General features: G+C 41.0%; 1 protein-coding gene across 1 annotated transcript in view; it reads right to left on the bottom strand.

Annotated features, from left to right (window-relative positions):
* IQCA1 (IQ motif containing with AAA domain 1) overlaps nt 1-19,529 on the bottom strand; it is a 231,767-nt gene extending 212,238 nt beyond the window's left edge. The window contains exons 1-2 of the mRNA XM_056814786.1: nt 19,212-19,529; nt 8,019-8,343 (exon numbers count right to left, since the gene is read on the bottom strand). Coding sequence (XP_056670764.1) covers nt 8,019-8,343; nt 19,212-19,222 — 336 coding nt within the window. The 5' untranslated portion in view covers nt 19,223-19,529. The remainder of the gene's footprint in view (nt 1-8,018; nt 8,344-19,211) is intronic.
* Between the last annotated feature and the right edge of the window lie 1,990 nt (nt 19,530-21,519).

Genomic DNA, 21,519 nt, shown 5'->3' with positions numbered 1-21,519 from the left:
TACTAATGTACTGAGCATTCCTCACAGTGAAATCCCACGTAGGCTACGGGCCAATGGAGAGTGCGGCCAGTTCAAAACAACAAGGAGCCCTGGGAAAAGGAGAAAGTCTTAGACTCTTTTCTATCACGTTTACAATTATACGAGTTAGTCAGCTATTGTCCAAAATGTCACTTCGTAATATCAATGTTTCTCTTTATTGAGAATATAGTTCTGATTATGGCATCCTAAATAAACTTTGTGAGGAAAATCACGTTTCCAACAAGATCATTCTCCCAGAGAGTACTGAAAGTTAGTGTTTATTAAAACCACCGAAATCATCTTCCGATTTTCTCTGACCCACAGGATGGGAGCATCTGAATGATCATGCTCCGTTATTATTTTGCGTCCCATTTCTAAGAGGACATCTGTCATGGCTGCCACAGGGAAGTTTCATTAGAAAATTCATTAATTGGAGATCTGTTTAGACTTTTATTACAAACACTAATGATTTGTTTGTTTGAAAGAAGCCGAGGCCTTCATTATAGTCATTTGTGCGTTGGGTGAGACGTTTTATGTTTCACAGCAGGGACCAAACATAAGACAATATTTTTACATATTGATACTCACAATTAAAATATGGGATGTTATTTAAACTAACAAATTAATGTCCTTTATGAGGAACCATAAATAGGTCTCTCACTCCAAAACTGGCTAAAGATCATTCCCTGCTGAGAACATTCTTCTCTTGGAGTTTTAGACCAAAATGTAGAGCTTACAGATGATATCATTATGACTGTAATGTGCAAACAATGTCATTATTTCTCCTGTTTCTGCTTTAAGAAGAACACAAATCACAACAAAATGGCCTTATCCTCATCTGCTAACAATTCCCTTTCAACATCTATTAAATATTCACTGTTATAAATTCTGAGAATACAGAGATGAAAGGCCCCCAAACCCAACGGCTCCTCATTGACTCTAGGACCAAGGATGGAAGGCCAAGCACAGTCTCTTTCCAGTCTCCCCTTTCAAATTTGTTATCCATTGTCCCTTTTCACCCTTCCAATGCCTACAATATTCTTTCCCTTCTCACTTTTCTCTTAGAGAACATCAAACTTCCTTTCAGAAAAATGGTGAGGAGGAGTGAGGGGAAGTGGCTAAACATGGCAAAAATACATTGAGACCCACAATACAAGTCACAGCTACAATAAAGGCCAAATGGATCACTGACTTAATTTTCTTAACTTGTGAAATATTTGCAAGAAAGAGGGAGTTTCTAGTATGGAGAAGGGAAAATATTTATTGAGCATATGGAAGAAATTATTCAGATGATATCGTTGGCTTTAATTATTCAAAACTAAAATGATTTTTGCACGGTAAACAATGTAGGAACAGATTGTGGGAAGAGTCCTTGTGGTAACAGGAAGCAATCATCTTTTTTTAAGTCTGATTTATGCCTTTTGTTTGCACATGAATAATTTCTAGATATACCCCAGCTCTATCCCCAACAACAAGTTTTCTCTTGCAAACAAAGGAATTTAAGCAAGACTAAACATCAGATATTCTATCATTAACTCTTTGTGGGCAGGGGTGGTCTTTTGCCTTTTTTGTATCTCTAGCACTTAGCATGGTGCCTGGTATGTAATAAATGTTTATCAAGCAACTGACTTATAACAAGGACTGTGTGTGATATAGTATACAACATGCCTTGTTCATCATCTCCCTTATCTCTTCAAGAAGAGGAAGAGGATGCATTTCCTCAACCTCCTCCCCCTATCAGAGCATAGATGACCAATGGAATTTTGATGGCACAGGAAAAAAAAAGCCTCCTACTGAGTACAATTCAGACAAACTACTAGAATTTGGTGGACACCATAATCGTAGTAATTTGTTCCAGATACAAAAGAACGTGGAAGAGTGGCATTGTTCAAAGACTTTGGAGACTGAAGATCTTGGTTCAAGTCCCAACCCGTATCCTTGGGCAGACCTTCTGAAACACAGCTTTCTCAGTTATCGAATGGAGATAATAACTACCATCTAATTCTTAGGTTTGTCATAAAGAACGACTGTGGAAATGGAAAAAAAAACTAAAGGCAGAGCAGCTCTTTTTCATGGTGTCAAAGAATTGGAAATTGAAGAAGCCCATCACTTGGGAAGCGGTGTATGATGGTATATGACTGTGCTGGAATCGTATTGTGCTGTAAGAAATGAGAAGCAGGATCCTCTCAGAAAAAATAAAAAGACAAATGAACTGATACAAAGTGAAATAAGCAGAATCGGAACAATGTACACAGTAACAGTATAATTGCATAACAATCTACTGTGAATGCCATAGTTCTTCTCAGTAATATAATGACCCAAGGCAAATTCCAAAGGACTCATGATGAAAAATGCCATCTGCTTCCAGAGAAAGAACTGAAGGAATCTGAATGGAGATTGAAGCACACTTTTTGAAACTTTCTTTTTCTTCTGCGTGTGTGTATGTTTTAGTCTGTATTTTTTTACAACATGACATATATAAATAAATATATTTGAATGACTGTACGAGTATTAGCTGTATCAAGTTGCTTGCCATCTAAGGGGTAGGGGAGAAGAAAGGGAGAATTTGGAATTCACAAAAAAAATTAATGGATTCAGAAAAATAAAATATTAAGAAAGTTACGTAGAAGGAGCACTTAGGTGGCTGAGTGAATTGAAAGCCAGGCCAAGAGATGGAAGGTCCTGGTTTCAAATCTTAGCTATATGACCCTAAGCAAGTCACTTAACTTCAGCTGCCTACCCCTTACTGCTCTTCTGCTTTAGAATCAATACTTAGTACTGATTCTAAGATGGAAGGTGAAAAAAAGTACCGAGAGCAAAACAAAAGAGAAAAGAACTATACTCTCTGATGTACATGTATAAATAATCAGAATCACGGAGCATTAGGCTAGATGGTCTACAAATGTAGATAAAATCTATGGTTTCTTTTTCTAGAATACTAAATACTCTCAAGTGGGATGTAATTTCCCTCATTCTACAACTCACAGCCAAAATTTAGGAAAAGAGCAAAGATGTCTGAGAAAAAAAATGAGTTGCTGATGAGCGACTGATTGCTAGAATGTTCTCAGCAAACAAAGGTTCAATTTTCCAGGGGCCAATGAATGAACAGTGAATACTGTGTTGGCATTCATTAGGATTCTACTTGTTTTGAAAATGCTTCTTCACCATGCATTCCTCACCCCCTAAAAGCCTGAAACTGTAATTACCAGAGAAAACAAGAGAAAGAAGTAGGGGGTTTGGATTTCCTTGGGTTATCTTACACCCTGAAACATTCCACACACACATGGAGATGTACACACCTGATTATTTTTGTCCTTGACAACATCTGGCAAGTGGCCACCTAGACCAAGAGTTTGGTTGATCTCTTCTCCATCAGAAATTCCTCTTCTGGGCTTTGGTGATTTTCTGATTTGAGTAATACAGGATCTCAAGGAGGTGGGAGGAAGATCTGGCTTCCCCCCTTCTTTGTGCAAAACAAAGTAACTTTCAAAACTCTTGCAGATCATTGATTTAATCAATTCTATTATCTATTAAGCACCTCTTCTGTCCCAGATTAGGCTCTGGGGACATGAAGATAAAGATGGAATGGTCCCTGCCCTGTTCTCATTGTTAATTGGCTATAAAACATCATTTCTCTTTTTTAAAATGTACTTGTTTGGCTATCTTTTGATGTCTAATATCACCTTCATTTCAGAATATAGCCCTACCTTCTCTCCTCTCTGCAGCATCAAATGTTTTTTAAAAGAGGAGGGAAAATGAGGGTTAGCAAAAACTAACCCATAGATCAATCCAGTCCAACAATTGAACTAAACTGGGCTGGTCCAACCATGTCAGGGCTTCAGGATGTGCTGGACTATGTTGGACAGCCATTTGTTCTCAGGATTAGTAATGCAATGATCCACAGCCACAGTCCCCTGCCATTGCAAAGAATAGAGGGAGAAGAGTATTTTCCTTCTTTGTAACACATTTACATAATAGCTTGCTATCAGTCCTGCAAAAGTGTGGCTGCTTGGATTTTTCTTTTCTTTTTAAAAATATTATTTAATTTTTAACATTAAAAGATTTTCAGTCCAAATTCTTTCCCTCCTTTCTGTCCTACCCCCACCCACTGAGAAAGCTAGAAATAGGATATCAATTATACCTGTGAAATCTACAGAACATATCTCCATAGTAACCAGAGTGCAAAAAAAGGCAAGAAAAACAAAGTGAAAAAATTTATTTCAATCTGAACTCAGTTCATCAGTTCTTTCTCTGGAGGTAGATACGAATTTCCGTCATGGGTCCTTTGGAATTATCTTGGATCATTGTATTGCTGAGAATAGTTGATCATTGTTCCACTATTGCTGTTACTGTGTATGATACAAGAACCTCCTGGTTCCATCCATTTCACTTTATATCAGTTCATAGAAGTCTTCCCAGGTTTTTCTGAAGCCATCCTGCTCATCATTTCTAATAGCACAACAGTATTCTATTTTAATCACATACAATCTTGTTCTTCTCTTCTTCAGCTGAGGGGCATCTCCTCTATTTCCAGTTCTCTACTAGCACAAAAAGGACTGCTATAAATAGTTTTGTACATGTAGGTCCTCTTTTCTTTGGTCTATTTGGGATGTAGACCCAAGAGTGGTATTGCTGGGTCAGTGGGCGTGCACAGTCAGCAAAGCTCCCAAATGTTCTTAAGAATGGTTGAACCAGTTCACAATTCTTCCAATTCTTCATTTGTATCCCAGTTTTTTCTGTCTCCCCTCCAGCATTTGTCATTTTCTTTTTCTGCCACATTAGCCAATCTGACAGGTAGGAGATGGTACCTCAGAGTTGTTTTATTGCTGCTTGAATGTTTCTAGATTTCACATTTGCTTCAGATATACAAGAAATTCCAAAGAATTTGTAAGTGAGTGAAGGAACCAGGATAGGTTTCAGAAGTGTCCTTTTAAAATACAGATACAGGGGCAGCTAGGTGGCTCAGTGGATTGAGAGCCAAACCTAGAACCAGGAGGTCCAGGGTTCAAATCTGGCCTCAGACATTTCCTGTGTGACCCTGGGCAAGTCACTTAATTCTGATGCCTAGCTCTTAAAATACAGATGTACCAGGGGGTAGCTGGGTGGCTCAGTGGATGGAGATCCAGGCCTTAGAGATTGGAGGTCCTAGGTTCAAATTTGGCCTTAGACACTTCCCAGCTGTGTGACCCTGGGTAAGTCACTTAACCCCCATTGCCCAGCCTTTACCATCTTCTGCCTTGGAGCCAATACACAGTATTGATTCCAAGATGGAAGGTGAGGGTTTTATTAAAAAAAAAATACAGATGCACCAATCCAGACTGAAAATTCTATTAGCATTGAAGCTCAGAATTGGAAATCATAAAGTAAAGACTCGTCTCCTTTAGGAAAATATCCCCCATTACTTAGCAGCCAGGCTTCTTATAACCTTAGCCCTCAAGGGTTGAGGCACAAACCTAGAGAAAAAAGACTCACTTCACACCATTCAGTTTTTTCATGGTCTGCCATTTCCTTCTCCAGTTCCTTTTACAGAGGAGGCAAATAGGGGTAAGTGATTTGCCCAGGGTCACATGGCTAGTGAGTGTCTGAGGATAGATTTGAACCCAAGAAGATAGATCTTGTTTCTAGGACCAGCAGTCTAGTCATTGTAGCAGTTAGGTGTCTGTACGCCATGGTCACCCTGTTCCTTCCCGAGGGCTTCTTTCTTAAGCTCTCTATCATCAGTCAGCACTCTAATTACTTTGCAACATTCATTTCTTAGCAGGCTCTGTGTCTGGTTTCCTGGTCTAGAGAAGATAAGGATAAGATGCCATGACATCAAGTAGGGTAGGAGACGGTTAGAGGCCCCCAGAAGGTCAAGCTGTGAGAAGCAGCAGCTAAGAGATGGACCACAAAGGAGTGATGGGGCAAGAAACACCCAAGAGCACACACAGAACTGTGATGTATTACGGTGCAGCCAAAAGTGGGATGCTAATGCTGATGATACAAAGATCTGGGTTTCTGTTCTCCTTGGGACCTGCTGTGAATCCTGCCCCCCTCCCCAGGCTCTGGCCATTCAGTTGCAGAGGAGGAGGAAACCTTCATGGGTAGAGAGAGTTCCCTCATCTGGAAGTCTCTTCTACCAGTGACATCACTAATCTAGTCTGTCCCAGTTCAACAAGGCAATGAAATTCATCCAAAATGGCGGCATGCACTTGAAGTGGCAGACTTCACTTATCTGGATCTTATTGTGGAACATTTCCATCTTTTATGATTAAAATGACCTCAAGAGATTGATTTGGGGATAAGAATATCAATTTATTAATTACATCAGGTTTATTGGTTAGGCCAGCATCATCACTGGAAGGTCTTCATGGCCCTGTGGAATGACCAGAGACTGGGAATCTGGGTCAGGCAGCTCAACAAATGGTTTTAGGAGCTCATTACCCAGCCCCTTCCTTGAACAGCCCAAGACATTTCTAGTTGGTGGATAGCTAATTAAGAGGTGGTTTATCAAACCATCTACCCCTTCCCATCCCTATGTAGGTAGATAGGTGGGGAGTTTGTCATATCTACAGACAAAGAATCCTTCTCCTTTTCATTTGTTAACCAAATTCTTTTAATAAAAAGAAGGCATCCCTTGAGATTACTAAGGATAAAGAAAATGCAAAAATCAGTAATCTGGATGGAATCTGTGACCCAGATCCCAGTCATAGAAATATACAGCAATTCTACCTAATATACAGGTATTAATATAGTATATGAAAAATCAGGTCTCCCACATCTCTCCTAATTCCATGTAACTGAGGTATTTTTCCCCCAGAAAATCAAACAAGTATTTCTGAGGCAGTGACTCTCTCTGTGCCAGGCGCCATGCTAGGCTCTGATCATTAAAGGCAGGAAGGTAGCTTTGACTGCCCAGTCTAATGGGAGGTTTACCATTTTCTACCCTAATTTAGGATTCTGAGCTATTGCCTATTTTCACTAATTCAGTTAAAATAGAGCCTTTTCTATTGGTAAGTAAATTGCTCTCTGAAAACAAAAGTTCATCTACCAACTGAATTCATTTTTTGAGGCAATGATTTTCCATCAGGTTCTAGGTCCTTTGATATTCTTTCTAAATTTATTAAGCTTTAGATAAGATTTAGATTCAAAATTCTTAAATAAAATGGGAAAACCTTCAAAATCATCTGCAATGCCCTCACTCCACATTTACTAACCCTACATTGTTGATTTGGAGGGGAGGAGAAGGAAGTGGAGACAACATCCATTTCTACTCAATCCAGTATCAAAGGCTTTCATGGAAGAAAAGTCCAGGAACTCCCTCTAAGCACAACAACTCTGGGAAGGTTTCAAATGGCCAAACCAAAGAGCTCCAACAGAGAAATGAGAGCAGGCTTTCACTTTTAAGTTTGCTTCAAATGAAATTTCCTTTCACGACAACACATGGCACTTGGCCCATAGTCGGTACATTCGTCAATGCTTGTTGATTGGGATTTAGAGTCATATTGTGAATAATAAACACATAAGGATGTTTGCGACCCCTGCAATCAATTGGTACATGTGTCTAACCCTCTAAGATCCACAAAGTATTTTCTGCACAAGCACCATTCCCGTTACACAGAGAAGAAAATGGAGATGCCTTGGTAAAGTGACTCCTCCATGCTGTCGCATAGGGCACGAGTCAGGATTCCTTAGTTTAGACCCAGTTTCTGCTGGACCGCTCTACGCAGGGAGTCCAGCAACTAATAGGTCAACAGACCAACCATTTCAGTAGATGTGATGATGATTCAACTCATTCAAGGGACACATCTTACAAGAAAAAAGAGAAAGAGGCACAGACAGACAGACAGACAGACAGAGAGATGGGCAGACAGGGGGTGGGGAGAGACAGGCAGACACAGAGACAAACCAAGGGGCAGAGACACACATAGATTGTAATAGGAAGATTATACAACATACACAAGCAGATTATGGCAGGGATAGAGACGCAGAGACAGAGAACACCAGGAGGAAAAACTTACAGGAGCCAGCTTTAGGTCTTGCAAAATATCATCAAAATAATGGAACTCAGAAAACTCTAACTCGACCATCTCATTCTTGAGCTCGAGGATGCGGCCCATGACTGCGTCAAGCACTTGGCGAACCAGGATCCGCTTCTGCGGGTGCACCATCTGGTCGTAGGCGTTCTCCAGGTTCCGGAAGATCTGTACGTACTTGACGTAGAAGGTGGCCAGCATTTGGAAGATCACCACCTGGTCCTGGGGAGGCTCCAGGGCCTTTTCAGACTCTCCCTCAAGTACAGAATTGAGGGCGTCTTGGGCTTCTTCCCACATCTTATTGTAGGTTCTGAAAGAAGAAAAAACAATAGCTTGAAGCATGGGGATGGGAGTGAAGACTACACTCAGCGCATCGGCAGCATCAAAGGTTATCTAATGCCACAGAGCATCAGGGTCCTTAGAGCCAGAAGGAACCTCAGACCCATGTTGTGACCCACTGGCAGAGTGGGCAAAGGAGGCAGCGGCTCTGACTGACCGCCAGCAGATCTGATGGACAGACACCAGTGACCAGCTGTGAGGGACCTCAGGTTGGAGGAGATGATGCTTCATGGAGTTGGAGAAGTTTAACTTGGAACGAAATTCTAACAATAAGAAAAATGAATCAAAGCACACATACTTGATGTGATCACATATGCCAGTAACATATTAACCAACAGGACTCTATTTTATATTATGTTTTACCCCCTACCTTCTGCCTAGAATCAATGCTGTGTATTAGTTTCAAGGCAGAAGAGCCTTATGGGTTAGGAAATTGGAGTTAAGTGACTTGCCCAGGGTCACACAGCTAGGAAGTATCTGAGACCAGATTTGATTCTAGCACTTCCTCCCCTCTCTAGGACTGTCTATCAATTCACTGTGCCAGCCATCTGCCCCCAATAAGGAAACACTCTCTTTTTCTTCTTTCTTTTTTTTTTAAACCTTACCTTCTGTCTCAGAACTGAGACTAAATATTAGTTCCAAGGCAGAGGAGCAGTAAGGGCTAGGAAATGGGGGTAAAGGATTTGCCCAGGGTCTCATGGCTAAGACACATCTAAGGTCAAATTTGAACCCAGGATCTCCTGTCTCCAAGCCTGGCTCTCTATTCATTGAGTCACCAACTGCCCCTCAGCAGGTCTTCATTGAGTACTTCATGCATAGACACTCAAGAAAAATGAAGGCAACAACAATCACTTAGTGAGTACTTTCTCTCTCAAACCTGGTGCTGGGTTTACAAAGAAAGGCAAAAGTCCAGTCCTTGCCCCCAAGAAGCTCATAATCTAAGGAGGAGACAACATGCAAACAATTATGTCCCCACAAAGCTGTTCTAAGCAAGGGAGAGAAAAAGATAAAAATGGAGCCGTCCCTTGCCTTCAAAGAGCTTGCATTCTACCAACATCCATCCAAAGACCTGGAAAAGGAAGACAAATGAACAAACACTTCTAACACGTGGGCCACAGCTCATTTCAGGAGGAAGGCCACTAGCATTAACAGGGAAGTACTAACCCTCACTGTCTATTTTTCCACAAAGAGGCATTGGGACCTAGCTCTTTACACCACGTAATTTATGTTCACACAATTAAAAGGGATTATACCATTTTGCTTGCTTTTGGATTAGATGAATAATTACTATACAAATCCCAAGGAAACCTAAGAGTGTGTATGCTGCAGCTGTCTGTCTTGATTTAATATGAAAAGCCTACATTTTGGCAATTTCCCATGTTTTTATGGGTTCTGAGCTGAGGCTGTCAGAACTATTTTCCCCAGGTAATTAACAAACAAATTGCTTTTTCATATATGGGGGCAAAGGGACTCATGAGAAAGTGTTTCACTTAGATTAGTTGGGGGAAAAATCCTATCTGCATAGAGAGCAATCAGAGAATATATTGGCTCCAGATTGGAAAATAAAATACATAAAGATTTAATGGTTTGAAAAATCCTCTTCTTCTTTATCCTCATTCCCTGGTGAGTGAGATGTGATCAAATAATAAATAAAGTCCCTAAAATAGTTGCCTAGTACTCTACAGTCAATGGGATGCCATTATGTTAATTTCGTTACTAGAAATATAATTGAGAGTTTAATTTGCATTTGTCTACAGGGAAAATGCTATGTAAACTAAGTTAGAATAGAGGACTAATGAAGTGATCACAAGGTTAACAGAATCTATACGTGCCCTGCACAATCTTTTCCTTAATCTCACCCCAAACACTCTTCTGCAAAAATGTTCAGTCCTGAAGCATTGCTAACTTAAAGAAAAATAAGGTATCTAAGGCAAAATGGTGCTTTGGAAAAGGAAACTATTGCTAACGTATTAACAGAACTTCAAATGGTTCCTTAAAACTGGGATGAGGATCAGGATTTACCAAATGTCTTCATATAGTTTCTTTAAATCTTAAAACTTAAACTCTAAATATTTAAACTATGTTAAGCTTTAGAGCTTAAGACCACACAAAGATGATAGATATCATGGAACAGGTGATAGTCCACATGGAACAAAAGAAAAACCTACATAAATTCAAAGAACCCATGACGAGTGTGGTGCCCGAGGTGGTCTGGGACAGTGATGGCCAACTCCATCTATCTCTTTACCCAAAGCACAGGATCCAATCATTTCTTTAATAAATTCAGCCTTGAAAAATAGTAAGACCAAGAATGGGAACTTCAATTCTGAATCCCATTCTCACTAACAGGAAGGAATTTGGTTGGAGTGGAAAGGTTGGGAATCTTGGAGAAAGTAATCACGTGCTTCTAGAATTTGTGATAGAAAGAGAAAAAGCAAGCTTAACATGTTCTGGCACAAACCCTAGATTTAGAGAGGGCAATTTATAAAAGGAATAGAGGAATAACAACAGGTAGGATCACCTGGAGTAGAATTCTACAGAGGAAATCAATGTAGATGGATGGAAAACCCTTACAAAATGACATTAGGAAGAATAGAAGGGAAACTATTCCAATGAGGAGGAAAGAAAGAATTGGCCAATGTGGATGCCCAACAAACTGAGATTTGTAAAGATTTCAGAAAATAAGTCAGTAAGGAGCTATAACCAAGGATGAGGGCATATAGCATAGGCCTGTAAAATGGTATCCAAAATGCAAAATGAGGTAAAGCTAGAAAGAAAAGCTAAGTATAAGAAAAGAGTTGTTGTTATTGTTTTAAAGTTCCATGAGGTGGAGGAGGGCAACTAGGTGGCTGAGTAGATTGAGAGATAGGTCTGTTGCAAATCTGGCCTCAGACTCTTTCTAGCTCTGTGACCTTAGGCAAGTCACTTAACCCCCATTGCCTAGTCCTAACTGCTCTTCTACCTTACAACCAATACACAGTATTGATTATTAGTTGGAAGGTAAATTGTTGTTGCTTTTTTAAAGATCCATAGAGGAAAAAACATCAAAGAAAGGAGAGAACCACAACTTTGGATGAATATGATGGTAACTAGCAACTAAGATCAGCAAGGAATGCTCCATTTTCATTTAGATTTGGCCTTTTTCTACCAAGGGAAACAACCTTTGCCCTATAAATGATAGGACAAAAATGACTAAGAGGGAGGTCATATCAAGAAAAGCTGATAGCTAAGCATTGATCCAGATAGATGACATTATTTGGTACTGAAAGAAATGGCTAATATGATTACTGCCTCATTGCCAATGAAATTTCAAAGATTTGAGCAATGGAGTGGGCATGGTGAAAAAGAGCAAACTGTATTCTAGTTTTCAAAAAAAGAGAATGGAATCTGCAAGAAGTAGGATAATGATAAAAATTAATTTTTAAAATTGAATTTCAAGAGAACTAAAGCAATATATCTTTTTACAAAGTATTCACTCTAATCAGATTGTATTTAGAGATGTAAGAAGATTTCAACTTAGAAAAACAATGAATGCAAATTTATCACATTAAAAGTAAAACATTCCACAAACACATATTTATATCCATAGTTATAGGAAAAAAGTCTCTGACATCCTACAACATGCCATTTTTAAGAAAGAAAAGATGCAAATAAGGAAGCAAGGAAGAGAGGGAATAAAAAAAAATCTTTCCAAAGGGTAAGGGAGGTCCAATTTTTAAGGTAAGTACAATTTAAATTTTATTTGCAAATAAAGACTACTAGAAGTTTTCCTAGTAAATAAAGGCATAAAGTAAGGACTCCTTCATCAATGTAAATAAATATAATTTTAGAAATGCTAATAATACAATAAGACAATTGAAGGAAATTTGAGTAATAAACCAAGGCAAAGAGGAAACAATATCTATTTGCCTCAAACATGATGGGTTGAGAATCAGCAAGGGAAGTTAATGAATAAATTAATCATTGCAGTGAAGTTGCAAGTTAGAAAATATACATCCCCAAATCAACAGTATTTATGTGTAGCAATAAAAAAATCAACAAACTTTTACATGAACAAAATCAATGCAACAAGATAAAGGGAAGCTGTCATATAGGGTAGAATTTTTTTTGCCTTGAATACCTTTGATAAGGGTATAATATTCAAGATATCTAGGGGAATAAAATAAAATCATATGGCTTAGGACCCATTTTCCCATTGCATGTATGGTCAACTATTAGCATCCATATGAAAGATTGTTTCAAATGGCTAAAAATAAAGGAAATACAAATCACACCATAGTGCGAGGAGCTTGATTTTGATTCATGGGAAAATTCTAGAAAGGGTCCTTAAAGAAATTTTTTGTGAGCCTCAAGAAAAACAAATCAGTATGACTTCATCAAGGATAGATCAGGCTAGAATTGATTTATTTCATTTTTTTGACACAGTCACTAAAGTAATAAATCAGGATAATGTTATATATATATACATATATATATTATATATATATATATATATATATATATATATATATATATATACACCATTGACCTAGATTTCAGAAAAGCATTGAGCAAAATATATTATAGGATACATGGAAACATGTGAGCTAGATAATAACTCCATGAAATGGTGTTCTTACATATTATACTCCTCCCCAGCCTCATGCACTCTGTGATCCAAAGACATTCGCCCCTTTGTTATTTTTTGCACAAGACACTCCATCTCTTGACCAGTCATTTTTTTTTGTTATATCTCATGTTTAGAATATTGTCCCCCTCATCATTGCCTGTTGGCTTACCTAGCTTCTTTCTAATCCAAGATAAAATCCCATCTCCTAGAGAAAGGCTTTCCAAATCCCTCTTGATCCTAGGGCCTTCCTTTTACTGATTGTTTCCCATTTCTTCTATAAATAATTTGTTCATATGGTTATTTGTGTGTGGCCTCCCTACCATGCCTGGCACCTGGTAGATGATTCAAAAATGCTTATTGACTGACTGAATGACTGGAAACTGATTAAATGACTAGATCAAACAAAGAATAATTGTTTTTCTTCCTTCAGTAGCTGAAGAAAGCTCTGCCAATTATTTTATCCTTCCTTCCAGTGATCATTAATGGATACCTTCAGCAGTGATTAGTATTGCCCTGCCCCCTCCTCCAGAGATTGCACCTTGACCTGCACCAGGTTTTGGACCATACATGTTTTACCCAATGGGATCACCACCTCCCTTCATGTGAACCTTAGTATCAATCCACTATCTTCAGGATCCCCAGAGTTTGGGAGTTTATGGATAGAAATAAAGAAATCCCTATCATCCTGCTATAGGGGGTGGACTATGAGAAGGAAATGTGATAAATCTTGAAACAAATATTTTTGTCATTTTGTCTATTTTGATCATTGCCAATGATCTCTGAGCATTGGTGAGACATAGTCAGAAGTATTTCAGGAGTTTGGTTTGGTGTCTGTGTAGAGGATGGATTGGAGGAGAGAGACTTGAAGTAAGGAAACCACTTAAGAGGCTATAACAATAATCTAACTAAGACGTGATAGGTTTCTGAACTAGGGTAGTTTGTAGTGGGGGTAGAGAAAAGTCCAGGAGATGTTATGGAGACATAATCAGAAATACTTGGCAACCCACTGAATATAGGTGAGTGAGAGAAACAAGTCAGTGGTGATTCTGAGGTTTCCAATTCAGGGTTTTTTAAAATGGTGATTCCTATCAAATCCATCATACACACACACACACAAACACACATGTACCACACCACCACTCTACGCCCTTGCTGATGTAGACCTAGAACCATTCCCCACCCCTCCTCCTAGCTGTACTTATCTAATTCCTGCCTTCAATATCTAGTTCCTATCATATCTTTTTTTTATTAAACCTCTATCTTCTGTTTCAGTGTGAATTCAAAGACAGAAGAGTGGCAATTGGGCTTAAGTGACCTGCCCAGAGTCAAGTATCTAGAAAGTATCGAAGGTCACATTTGAATCCAGGATCTCCCAATTCCAGGCCTGGAGTGTGATCCACTGGGCTACCTAGCTGCCCCTCCTATTATATCTTCATGAAGCTTTTCCTGATTGGCCAAGTTAAAAATTCTGTTTCCCCTGAAATGTAATACTCCATTTTTATAGTCCCTCATTTGTTTATTTATTAGGTATTCTGTATCTTTCACCTCTAGCCAAAAATTTCTTTGAGGGCAGGAAGCATGTCTTAGATATATTTGCCCCAAAGCATTGAACAGTTATCTATATTTGACTCTGATCAGGGACCAGTACAGCTTTAGTGCAAGCAGATGTAGATGGTGCTGTCCAAGTTCTGAAGCCACATACACCTTGGCAAAAGGGATATACATCATACTTTCAGTGTCTCCTTTGATTCTTCGTCTCTTACTCCAACTTCTCCTCCACCAAGTCCAGGAAATTACAGTGATTTAAAGCTCTCCACAATCCAGTTCCTATATTCCCAAGCTTATAACACATTAATCCCCTTCACAATAAATTTCCAGCCAATTTCTCCTCAACTTGGTATTTTGTCTCCCATCTTTATGCCACAGAATGGTTGGATTTAAGGACAGGGTGGGGTATGTGGGGGCAGGGGTGGAGAATAAGAATTTCCCTTGTCCTTAAAAGGAGAATTAGAGCTGTCATTTTTGAAAATGTGTTTCCAGTGGCTTCTGTCATCTGCCTCTGAAGTGAACATTGTTACTCTCATCTATCCTGTCACCATGATTTTACATTCTTGAATTCATTTGTTTAATATTATCTCCTCCCATCTGTCCCCCTCCCACTTTCAATGAATCTGTCCATCACCTTCATCAAGACTCCCATTTCCAAGGCTCCTTTGTACTCTTCTAGTCAATCAATCATTTTCTGCCTTTACTTACTTTACTTACCTACCTATTCAGCTTCAATGGAATGACCAGCCATTTCTTTTTTTCTGAATTCAAAGATATTTTATTTTCCCAGTTACATGTAATAACAATTTTCAACATACATTTTCCAAAATTATAAGATCCAAATTGTTTCCTTCCCTCAACCTCCCTCTCAGAGATAGTAAGCAATTTTACATAAATTATACATGCAAAATATACTTCCATATTGGTCACTTTTGTAAGAGAATGCTCATATAAAACTAAAATTCCCAAATAAAATTGTAAATAAACTAATGTGCAAAAAGCATGCTTTGATCTGCAGCTAACTCTAATAGTTCTTTCTCTGGAGATGGATAGCATTCTTTATCATAAGTCCTTCAGAATTGCCCCAGATCATTGTACTACTGAGAGTAGCTAAATCTTTCACAGTTGATCACTGTACAATATTGCTGTTACAGTGTACAATGTTCCCCTGGATCTGCTTATTTCATTTTGCATCAGGGCCCTCACTGCTGTACCTTCACAATGTTTCTGTTTTTCTCTTATCTACAAAACCTATATACTTACTGTTCAACCCTTCTTATGCCCTTTTTGAGCTACTTGTTCTGTACCCCATTCCCTCCTTCTCTGTCTAAGGGGAAGGCTTCCCTTCTCCCCTAACTGATCAAAAGATAACAGAGCTAGCACTCAAGAGATTTTAGAGGCTATTTGCCCAATTCCCTGAATTTATAAATGAGGAAACTGAGCTGAAGTGACTCAGGATCAGAGGTTGAGCTGAAAGGACCATGGAGGTCATCTAGCTTAATCCCATTATTTTTAAAAATAGAGGAAACTGAGGCCCAGGAAAGTCAGGTGATTTGCCCAAGATGAACACCTTAGTAAGTGGCTAAGCAAAGGTTCAGAAGCAGGGCTTCTTCCTTCAGAACAAAGGCTTTTTTCACCAGCCCACACTGACTCCTTAAAGAAATCAAGGTATTGAGGGACTCATTTTTGGGTTTTGAGTTTTTCTCTTTTAATCTGCTCAATGAGAGGGTGGGTTAGTAGTAGGAAGGGCAGGTTAATTTTAAAAATAATTAAGTATTAATATGTAATTAATAATTAAATTAAAAAATTAAAAATACTTGCTATGTAAAAAAGAAAAAATCTAAAAAGATTATTAAAAAAGAGAGAGACAGGCTATGTGAAAGAAATTCTTAATTCCACTCTGCCAACATATTAGAACTCTTCTCTACATGCCCTGGCTCTCCTCCTTCCCTCCAGCTTCAAACAAGAAAATGCCTTTCTACCTGTAGCCTTCTCCCCATGTCATTCTGCTCTGCCAGTGTGTGGTTCCACCAGCCATCCCTTCTTTCTTCTGTATCTTCCAAATGAACCCTTCACCTCAGCCTCTAAATATATTCCAGTATCTCTTATATTAATGCTTTCTCTTGACCCTCTCATCCCTTTGTACTATCTGACTTCTTATTTCATTGACAGCCTGCTAGAAGGGAGCCTACAGACCCTACCTTCTCACTATCCCTCTATCGCCACCTTTACTCCCTATTTACTCTGAAACTGCTTGCAATCTGATTTTAGTTCCCACCATTTTGGTGAACTCGAAGAGCTGTTTCAGCAATGAGTTTCTAAAGGCCAAATTCAGTTACCTTTTCTGAGCTAGACAACCCTAACATTGGACACTATTGATTATTCCCTCCATTTCATACATTTCTTCCTTCACACTGCATTCATGTTAGCTGTCTAACTCATCTCTCCTGTCTTTCTTCCTCTCCTCATCCAAATTCTTTTCTTCCCTCTTAATACCAGTATTATCCAAAACTCTATCCTGGACCCTTTTCCATTCTCTATATATCTTCTCCCTTAGTGATCTCACAGCTTTAGTTTATCACCACTAATGGGAAGACTATCAGAATGCAACCTCCCTGAGGTCAGAGACTATCTGTTTCAGTATTTGGATCCCCAGCACCTAGCATAAACCCTGGAAAAGAACATATACTTAAGACATGTGTGAAGAGTGAATCAAGCTCTCTTTGTCTATCAATCAGCAACTTTTAAGTTAAACACTCAAAAACTTAAGTAGCCCTACTTAGTACCTTCCCAGTCTCTAAGTATGAGAGTTCACAAGTCACTTACTAGAGTGGGTGACAACTCCAGAGGCTACTACAGACCCTTCCCCTGGGCAGTATTAGGTAAATTGGTTCCTGTCAAGTGGGGAAGGGACAGGAAATGATGTGAGAAAGGGACTATAAAAAGTCCTGAACTTCCTGTCCAAAAGGAGACTACTTCTCCTTTGGAATTTGTCTTTGGAGTATCTGCTCCTTGGACCTTCTCCTTTGGACCTCTTCTTCGGAGGATGGCTCCTTGGGGCTTTTGGACTTTGATTTTGACTTGGAGCTTTGGGCCTTTCAACTGGAGTTTCAGCTTCGGGACTTTGACTTTCGGATTTGGAGCTTCTTGGAGCCTGGGAGAGCTTAGCTCAGGAAGGTTTTTCTGCATTGGGACCTTACCTGGATCCTGCCCAGCTTGCTGGTGAGTGACTAGGATTCCCATGAGGAGATTAGAACTCTGTCAGGGAGTGAGCTTCATTTTACTGGATCTGCATTTAGGGTGGGCTAGGCACTCTCCTTACCTCTTTCCCTTCCACATTTTCCTCTCTTTACTAATATCCAATTAAACAAAATTGTTAAAAAGATGCTAATTTTTCCTGATTTAAAGGATAATAATCAACAAACACTTTTTATAACTCTTATTTATTCAAAATCCCAATTTCATCATTATACATGCTTAACTGATTTTTAAATTTTTTGAGTAATATGTAATCAGTTATCTAGGAAATCCTGAACAGGAATGATGTATATGGCTTATTTCTAAAGGGGAGTGGGGAAAAATCAGAGGGAACAAGAGACAGGCATCATTCAGAGCCAGAAGGAATCTTGAGGATTATAAGGTGAGCTGGAGTTCTGAAGTATATACAAATGATGTTGATTTATTTTTGACACAAATTTTCAGTGAGAGGTGGAGCAGCACTGAATGTGTTGTTCTGCTATCACACACAGTTCGGAGGAATTTGTTCAGTTTAAACATGCCTATTTTTCATTCCCCACTCCCACCCCCATTGCTTCTGATTCTGCCCTCTGGGGTCCAAGGCTTGGAACAAGGTTAATCTCTCTTCCACACGAAAGTGCCACAGATACTTGGAGAAAACCACCACCTTCCTCATAAGTCCTTGCTTCTCCAGGCTCAACATCACTAGTTCATTCCTTTTGCTGACTCACAGGAACTTCAGACCCTTCCCAGGATCCCACTGACTCTCCTCTGGATATCCTCAGCTTGTCAACACTCAAGCAAGCCACAGAGCTGAGATGTCACCAGAGGGGACCTCAAATTTTGGAAGCTCACTTTTCCAACCCAGGGGATAAGCCAATGATACTAAGATGAACTCTAGAAAAGTGTTGAGGCAGACAGACAGCTCTAGGAGTTAATGATCACCCTTGAACTGACTCCAACCCACCACTTTTTCAGTGCCCCAAGAGAGATCTGAATTCAACAAGCTCAGAGACTGACGCTGTGAAAAGAGCACTGGATTTGGGATCTGAGGACCTGGGCTCGAATCCTAGCACTAGGTCACCCGTGTGACCTTGGGCACGTCTCTAGGGCTCAGTTTCTCCATCTGTAAAATGAGTGGGTTGTACTAAATCGCTTCGGAGGGGTTTTCCAGCTCCAAATCTATGCTCCTATGATTCTTTCTGGTCTAATTTCTTGGGCTCTACGTGCTAAATGACTTGGGACGGGGGTGGGAGGACGAAAGGGGGTGAGAGGCGCGGGGTTTGCACCAAGAAACTGTCCGAGGTCAGCTCTAGAACTCTATCTACTTCCGTCTCCTTCCCCCTCCCTCTGATTTATCCCTGAACATTGAGGTTGCCTGTGGGGCTTAAGGTGCACGGGAAGTCCCAACTCTTCTTCCTGCCCTTCGCGCGTCAGATACTCACGCGTTAGACATGGTGCGGCTTGGGGTTCGCTCCTAAGAGAGTCGGGCCGCGCTGGGCCCAGGTTAGAGTAGGAGCTTCCCGGAAAAGGGGAGAGGGGCGGCAGCAACGGAGTTCGGAACCTTGGGGACACACGGGCTGCTGCTGAGCAACGGGACGCTGCACCTGCGCTCTGCCTCTCTCCCTCCGGCCCTTTCCGCGTCCCGCTGGCTCCCATGGTTACCATGGAGGCGACGCCAGTGCGTGCTGGGCGGATTGAACCACTGGCGACGGGAAAGGAAGGAAGCGGCTCCCCTTAGTCAGAACTCCTCAATGCAGCCCTTCCTATTCCCTCACGCACCTGATCTCCGAACTGGCTCGCAGCGAAGCCCCGCCCCTTGACCCTGGTCCCGCCCCCTCACCTTGCCTCTCAGATGAAAACTGGGGAAAACGTTTAAGGATTCAGAGGACTAGAATTACCGCCCTCTTCCCCCCCCGCACCCCCCCCCCCGTGAAAAGGAACATTCAAGCACTGTAAACTGGTGGTTTTGTATGGATTTCTAGGAAAACTCTTAGAATGTATTAATAAAGAGATGATTAATGACTAGAGAGTATAAGAGAGTGCGTGTAAGAGTGTGGGGAGAGAGAGAGAGGAGGTGGAGGAGGAGGAGGAAGGAGAGAGGAGACATAGAAAGGGGCAGGGGGAAGGGGAAAGAGACAGAGAAAGAAGAGGAGGAGGAAGGAGAGAGGAGAAGACAGGGTGAGAAAGGGACCGAGGGAGAAAGAGAGACAGAGAGAGAGGGGAGACAGAGACAGAGATGGAGATGGAGGGGGGGAGACAGAGACAGAGATGGAGATGGGAGGGGGAGAGACAGAGAAAGAAGAGGAGGGGAAGGAGAGAGGAGGAGACAGGGTGAGAAAGGGACCGAGGGAGGAAGAGAGACAGAGAGAGAGGGGAGACAGAGACAGAGATGGAGATGGGGGGGGGGGATACAGAGAAAGAAGAGGAGGGGAAGGAGAGAGGAGGAGACAGGGTGAGAAAGGGACCGAGGGAGGAAGAGAGACAGAGAGAGAGGGGAGACAGAGACAGAGATGGAGATGGGGGGGGGATACAGAGAAAGAAGAGGAGGGGAAGGAGAGAGGAGGAGACAGGGTGAGAAAGGGACTGAGGGAGGAAGAGAGACAGAGAGAGAGGGGAGACAGAGACAGAGATGGAGATGGGAGGGGGAGAGACAGAGAAAGAAGAGGAGGGGAAGGAGAGAGGAGGAGACAGGGTGAGAAAGGGACTGAGGGAGGAAGAGAGACAGAGAGAGAGGAGAGACACAGACAAAGACAGAGAGAGGGGGGAGACACAGACAGAGACAGAGACAGACAGAGAGAGACAGAAAGAAGAGGAGGAGGAAGGAGAGAGGAGGAGACAGGGTGAGAAAGGGAATGAGGGAGGAAGAGAGACAGAGAGAGAGGAGAGACACAGACAAAGACAGAGAGAGGGGGGGAGAGACAGAGACAGAGACACACACACAGAGTGACAGAGAGGGAGAGAGACACACAGAGAAAGAGGCAGAGGGGGAGGGAGGGAGAGATAGAGAGAATCTGGGTTTCTAAATGGTCCAGACTGGAAATCCATTTGCCATCCACAGCCCAATTCGACTATTAGCTTTGACCTCCCATTTTCAGCCTCTGAGCTTTGCTGTATTGCTGCTGGCCTCAGGATAGTTCTCCTATTGTAGCTCAGAACTCCTAAACTCAAGCCATTCCTCAGCTTCAGGGCTCTCCCAGCAGCACAGATTACAGACACATGCCACCATCCCAAGGTTTAATGAGCCTTTCAAAAGGGAAGTACAACTGGGAAAATCAACCTGTCTGATTTCCTCAAGAACAGGTTTTGCCAGACAAACCTCATTCTTGTCAAACCAGACAAGCTCATTCTTTCTTTGTTGAGGCTACTAGTCAGTCATTCAGCAAAATAACAGATTGGATGAACTCTGATTTCAGCAAAGTGTTCAACAGAGTCTATTGCAGCCTCTCTGTCCAGGGGACAGACCTGAAGGGTTTAGGAACCCTTGAGGGGATGCTCGCTCTCTCTGGGTAAGCTGGAGCCTCTACCCAAGAACCCTGGGGGAATGCAAGCATTGTGGCCATCCAACACCATACCTCTTTGGAGCACACCCTGCACCATATTATACAAGAAAGTTTTATCAAAAGGAGAAAAACCCTTGAATGACCCACCCTGTGTCCCACCCTCCTGAAGGTGTGAGTGAGAACATTGTCCCAGAAGTACACAGTCCATGTCGAAGTAGACTCTAGTGACGTGCTCTTCTTCCCAACTCAC

Source organism: Monodelphis domestica, chromosome 2 (assembly GCF_027887165.1).
Source record: "Monodelphis domestica isolate mMonDom1 chromosome 2, mMonDom1.pri, whole genome shotgun sequence".
Taxonomy (NCBI): domain Eukaryota; kingdom Metazoa; phylum Chordata; class Mammalia; order Didelphimorphia; family Didelphidae; genus Monodelphis; species Monodelphis domestica.
Note: the sequence above shows the minus strand (reverse complement) of the source record. Positions and strands in the feature narration are given on the sequence as shown.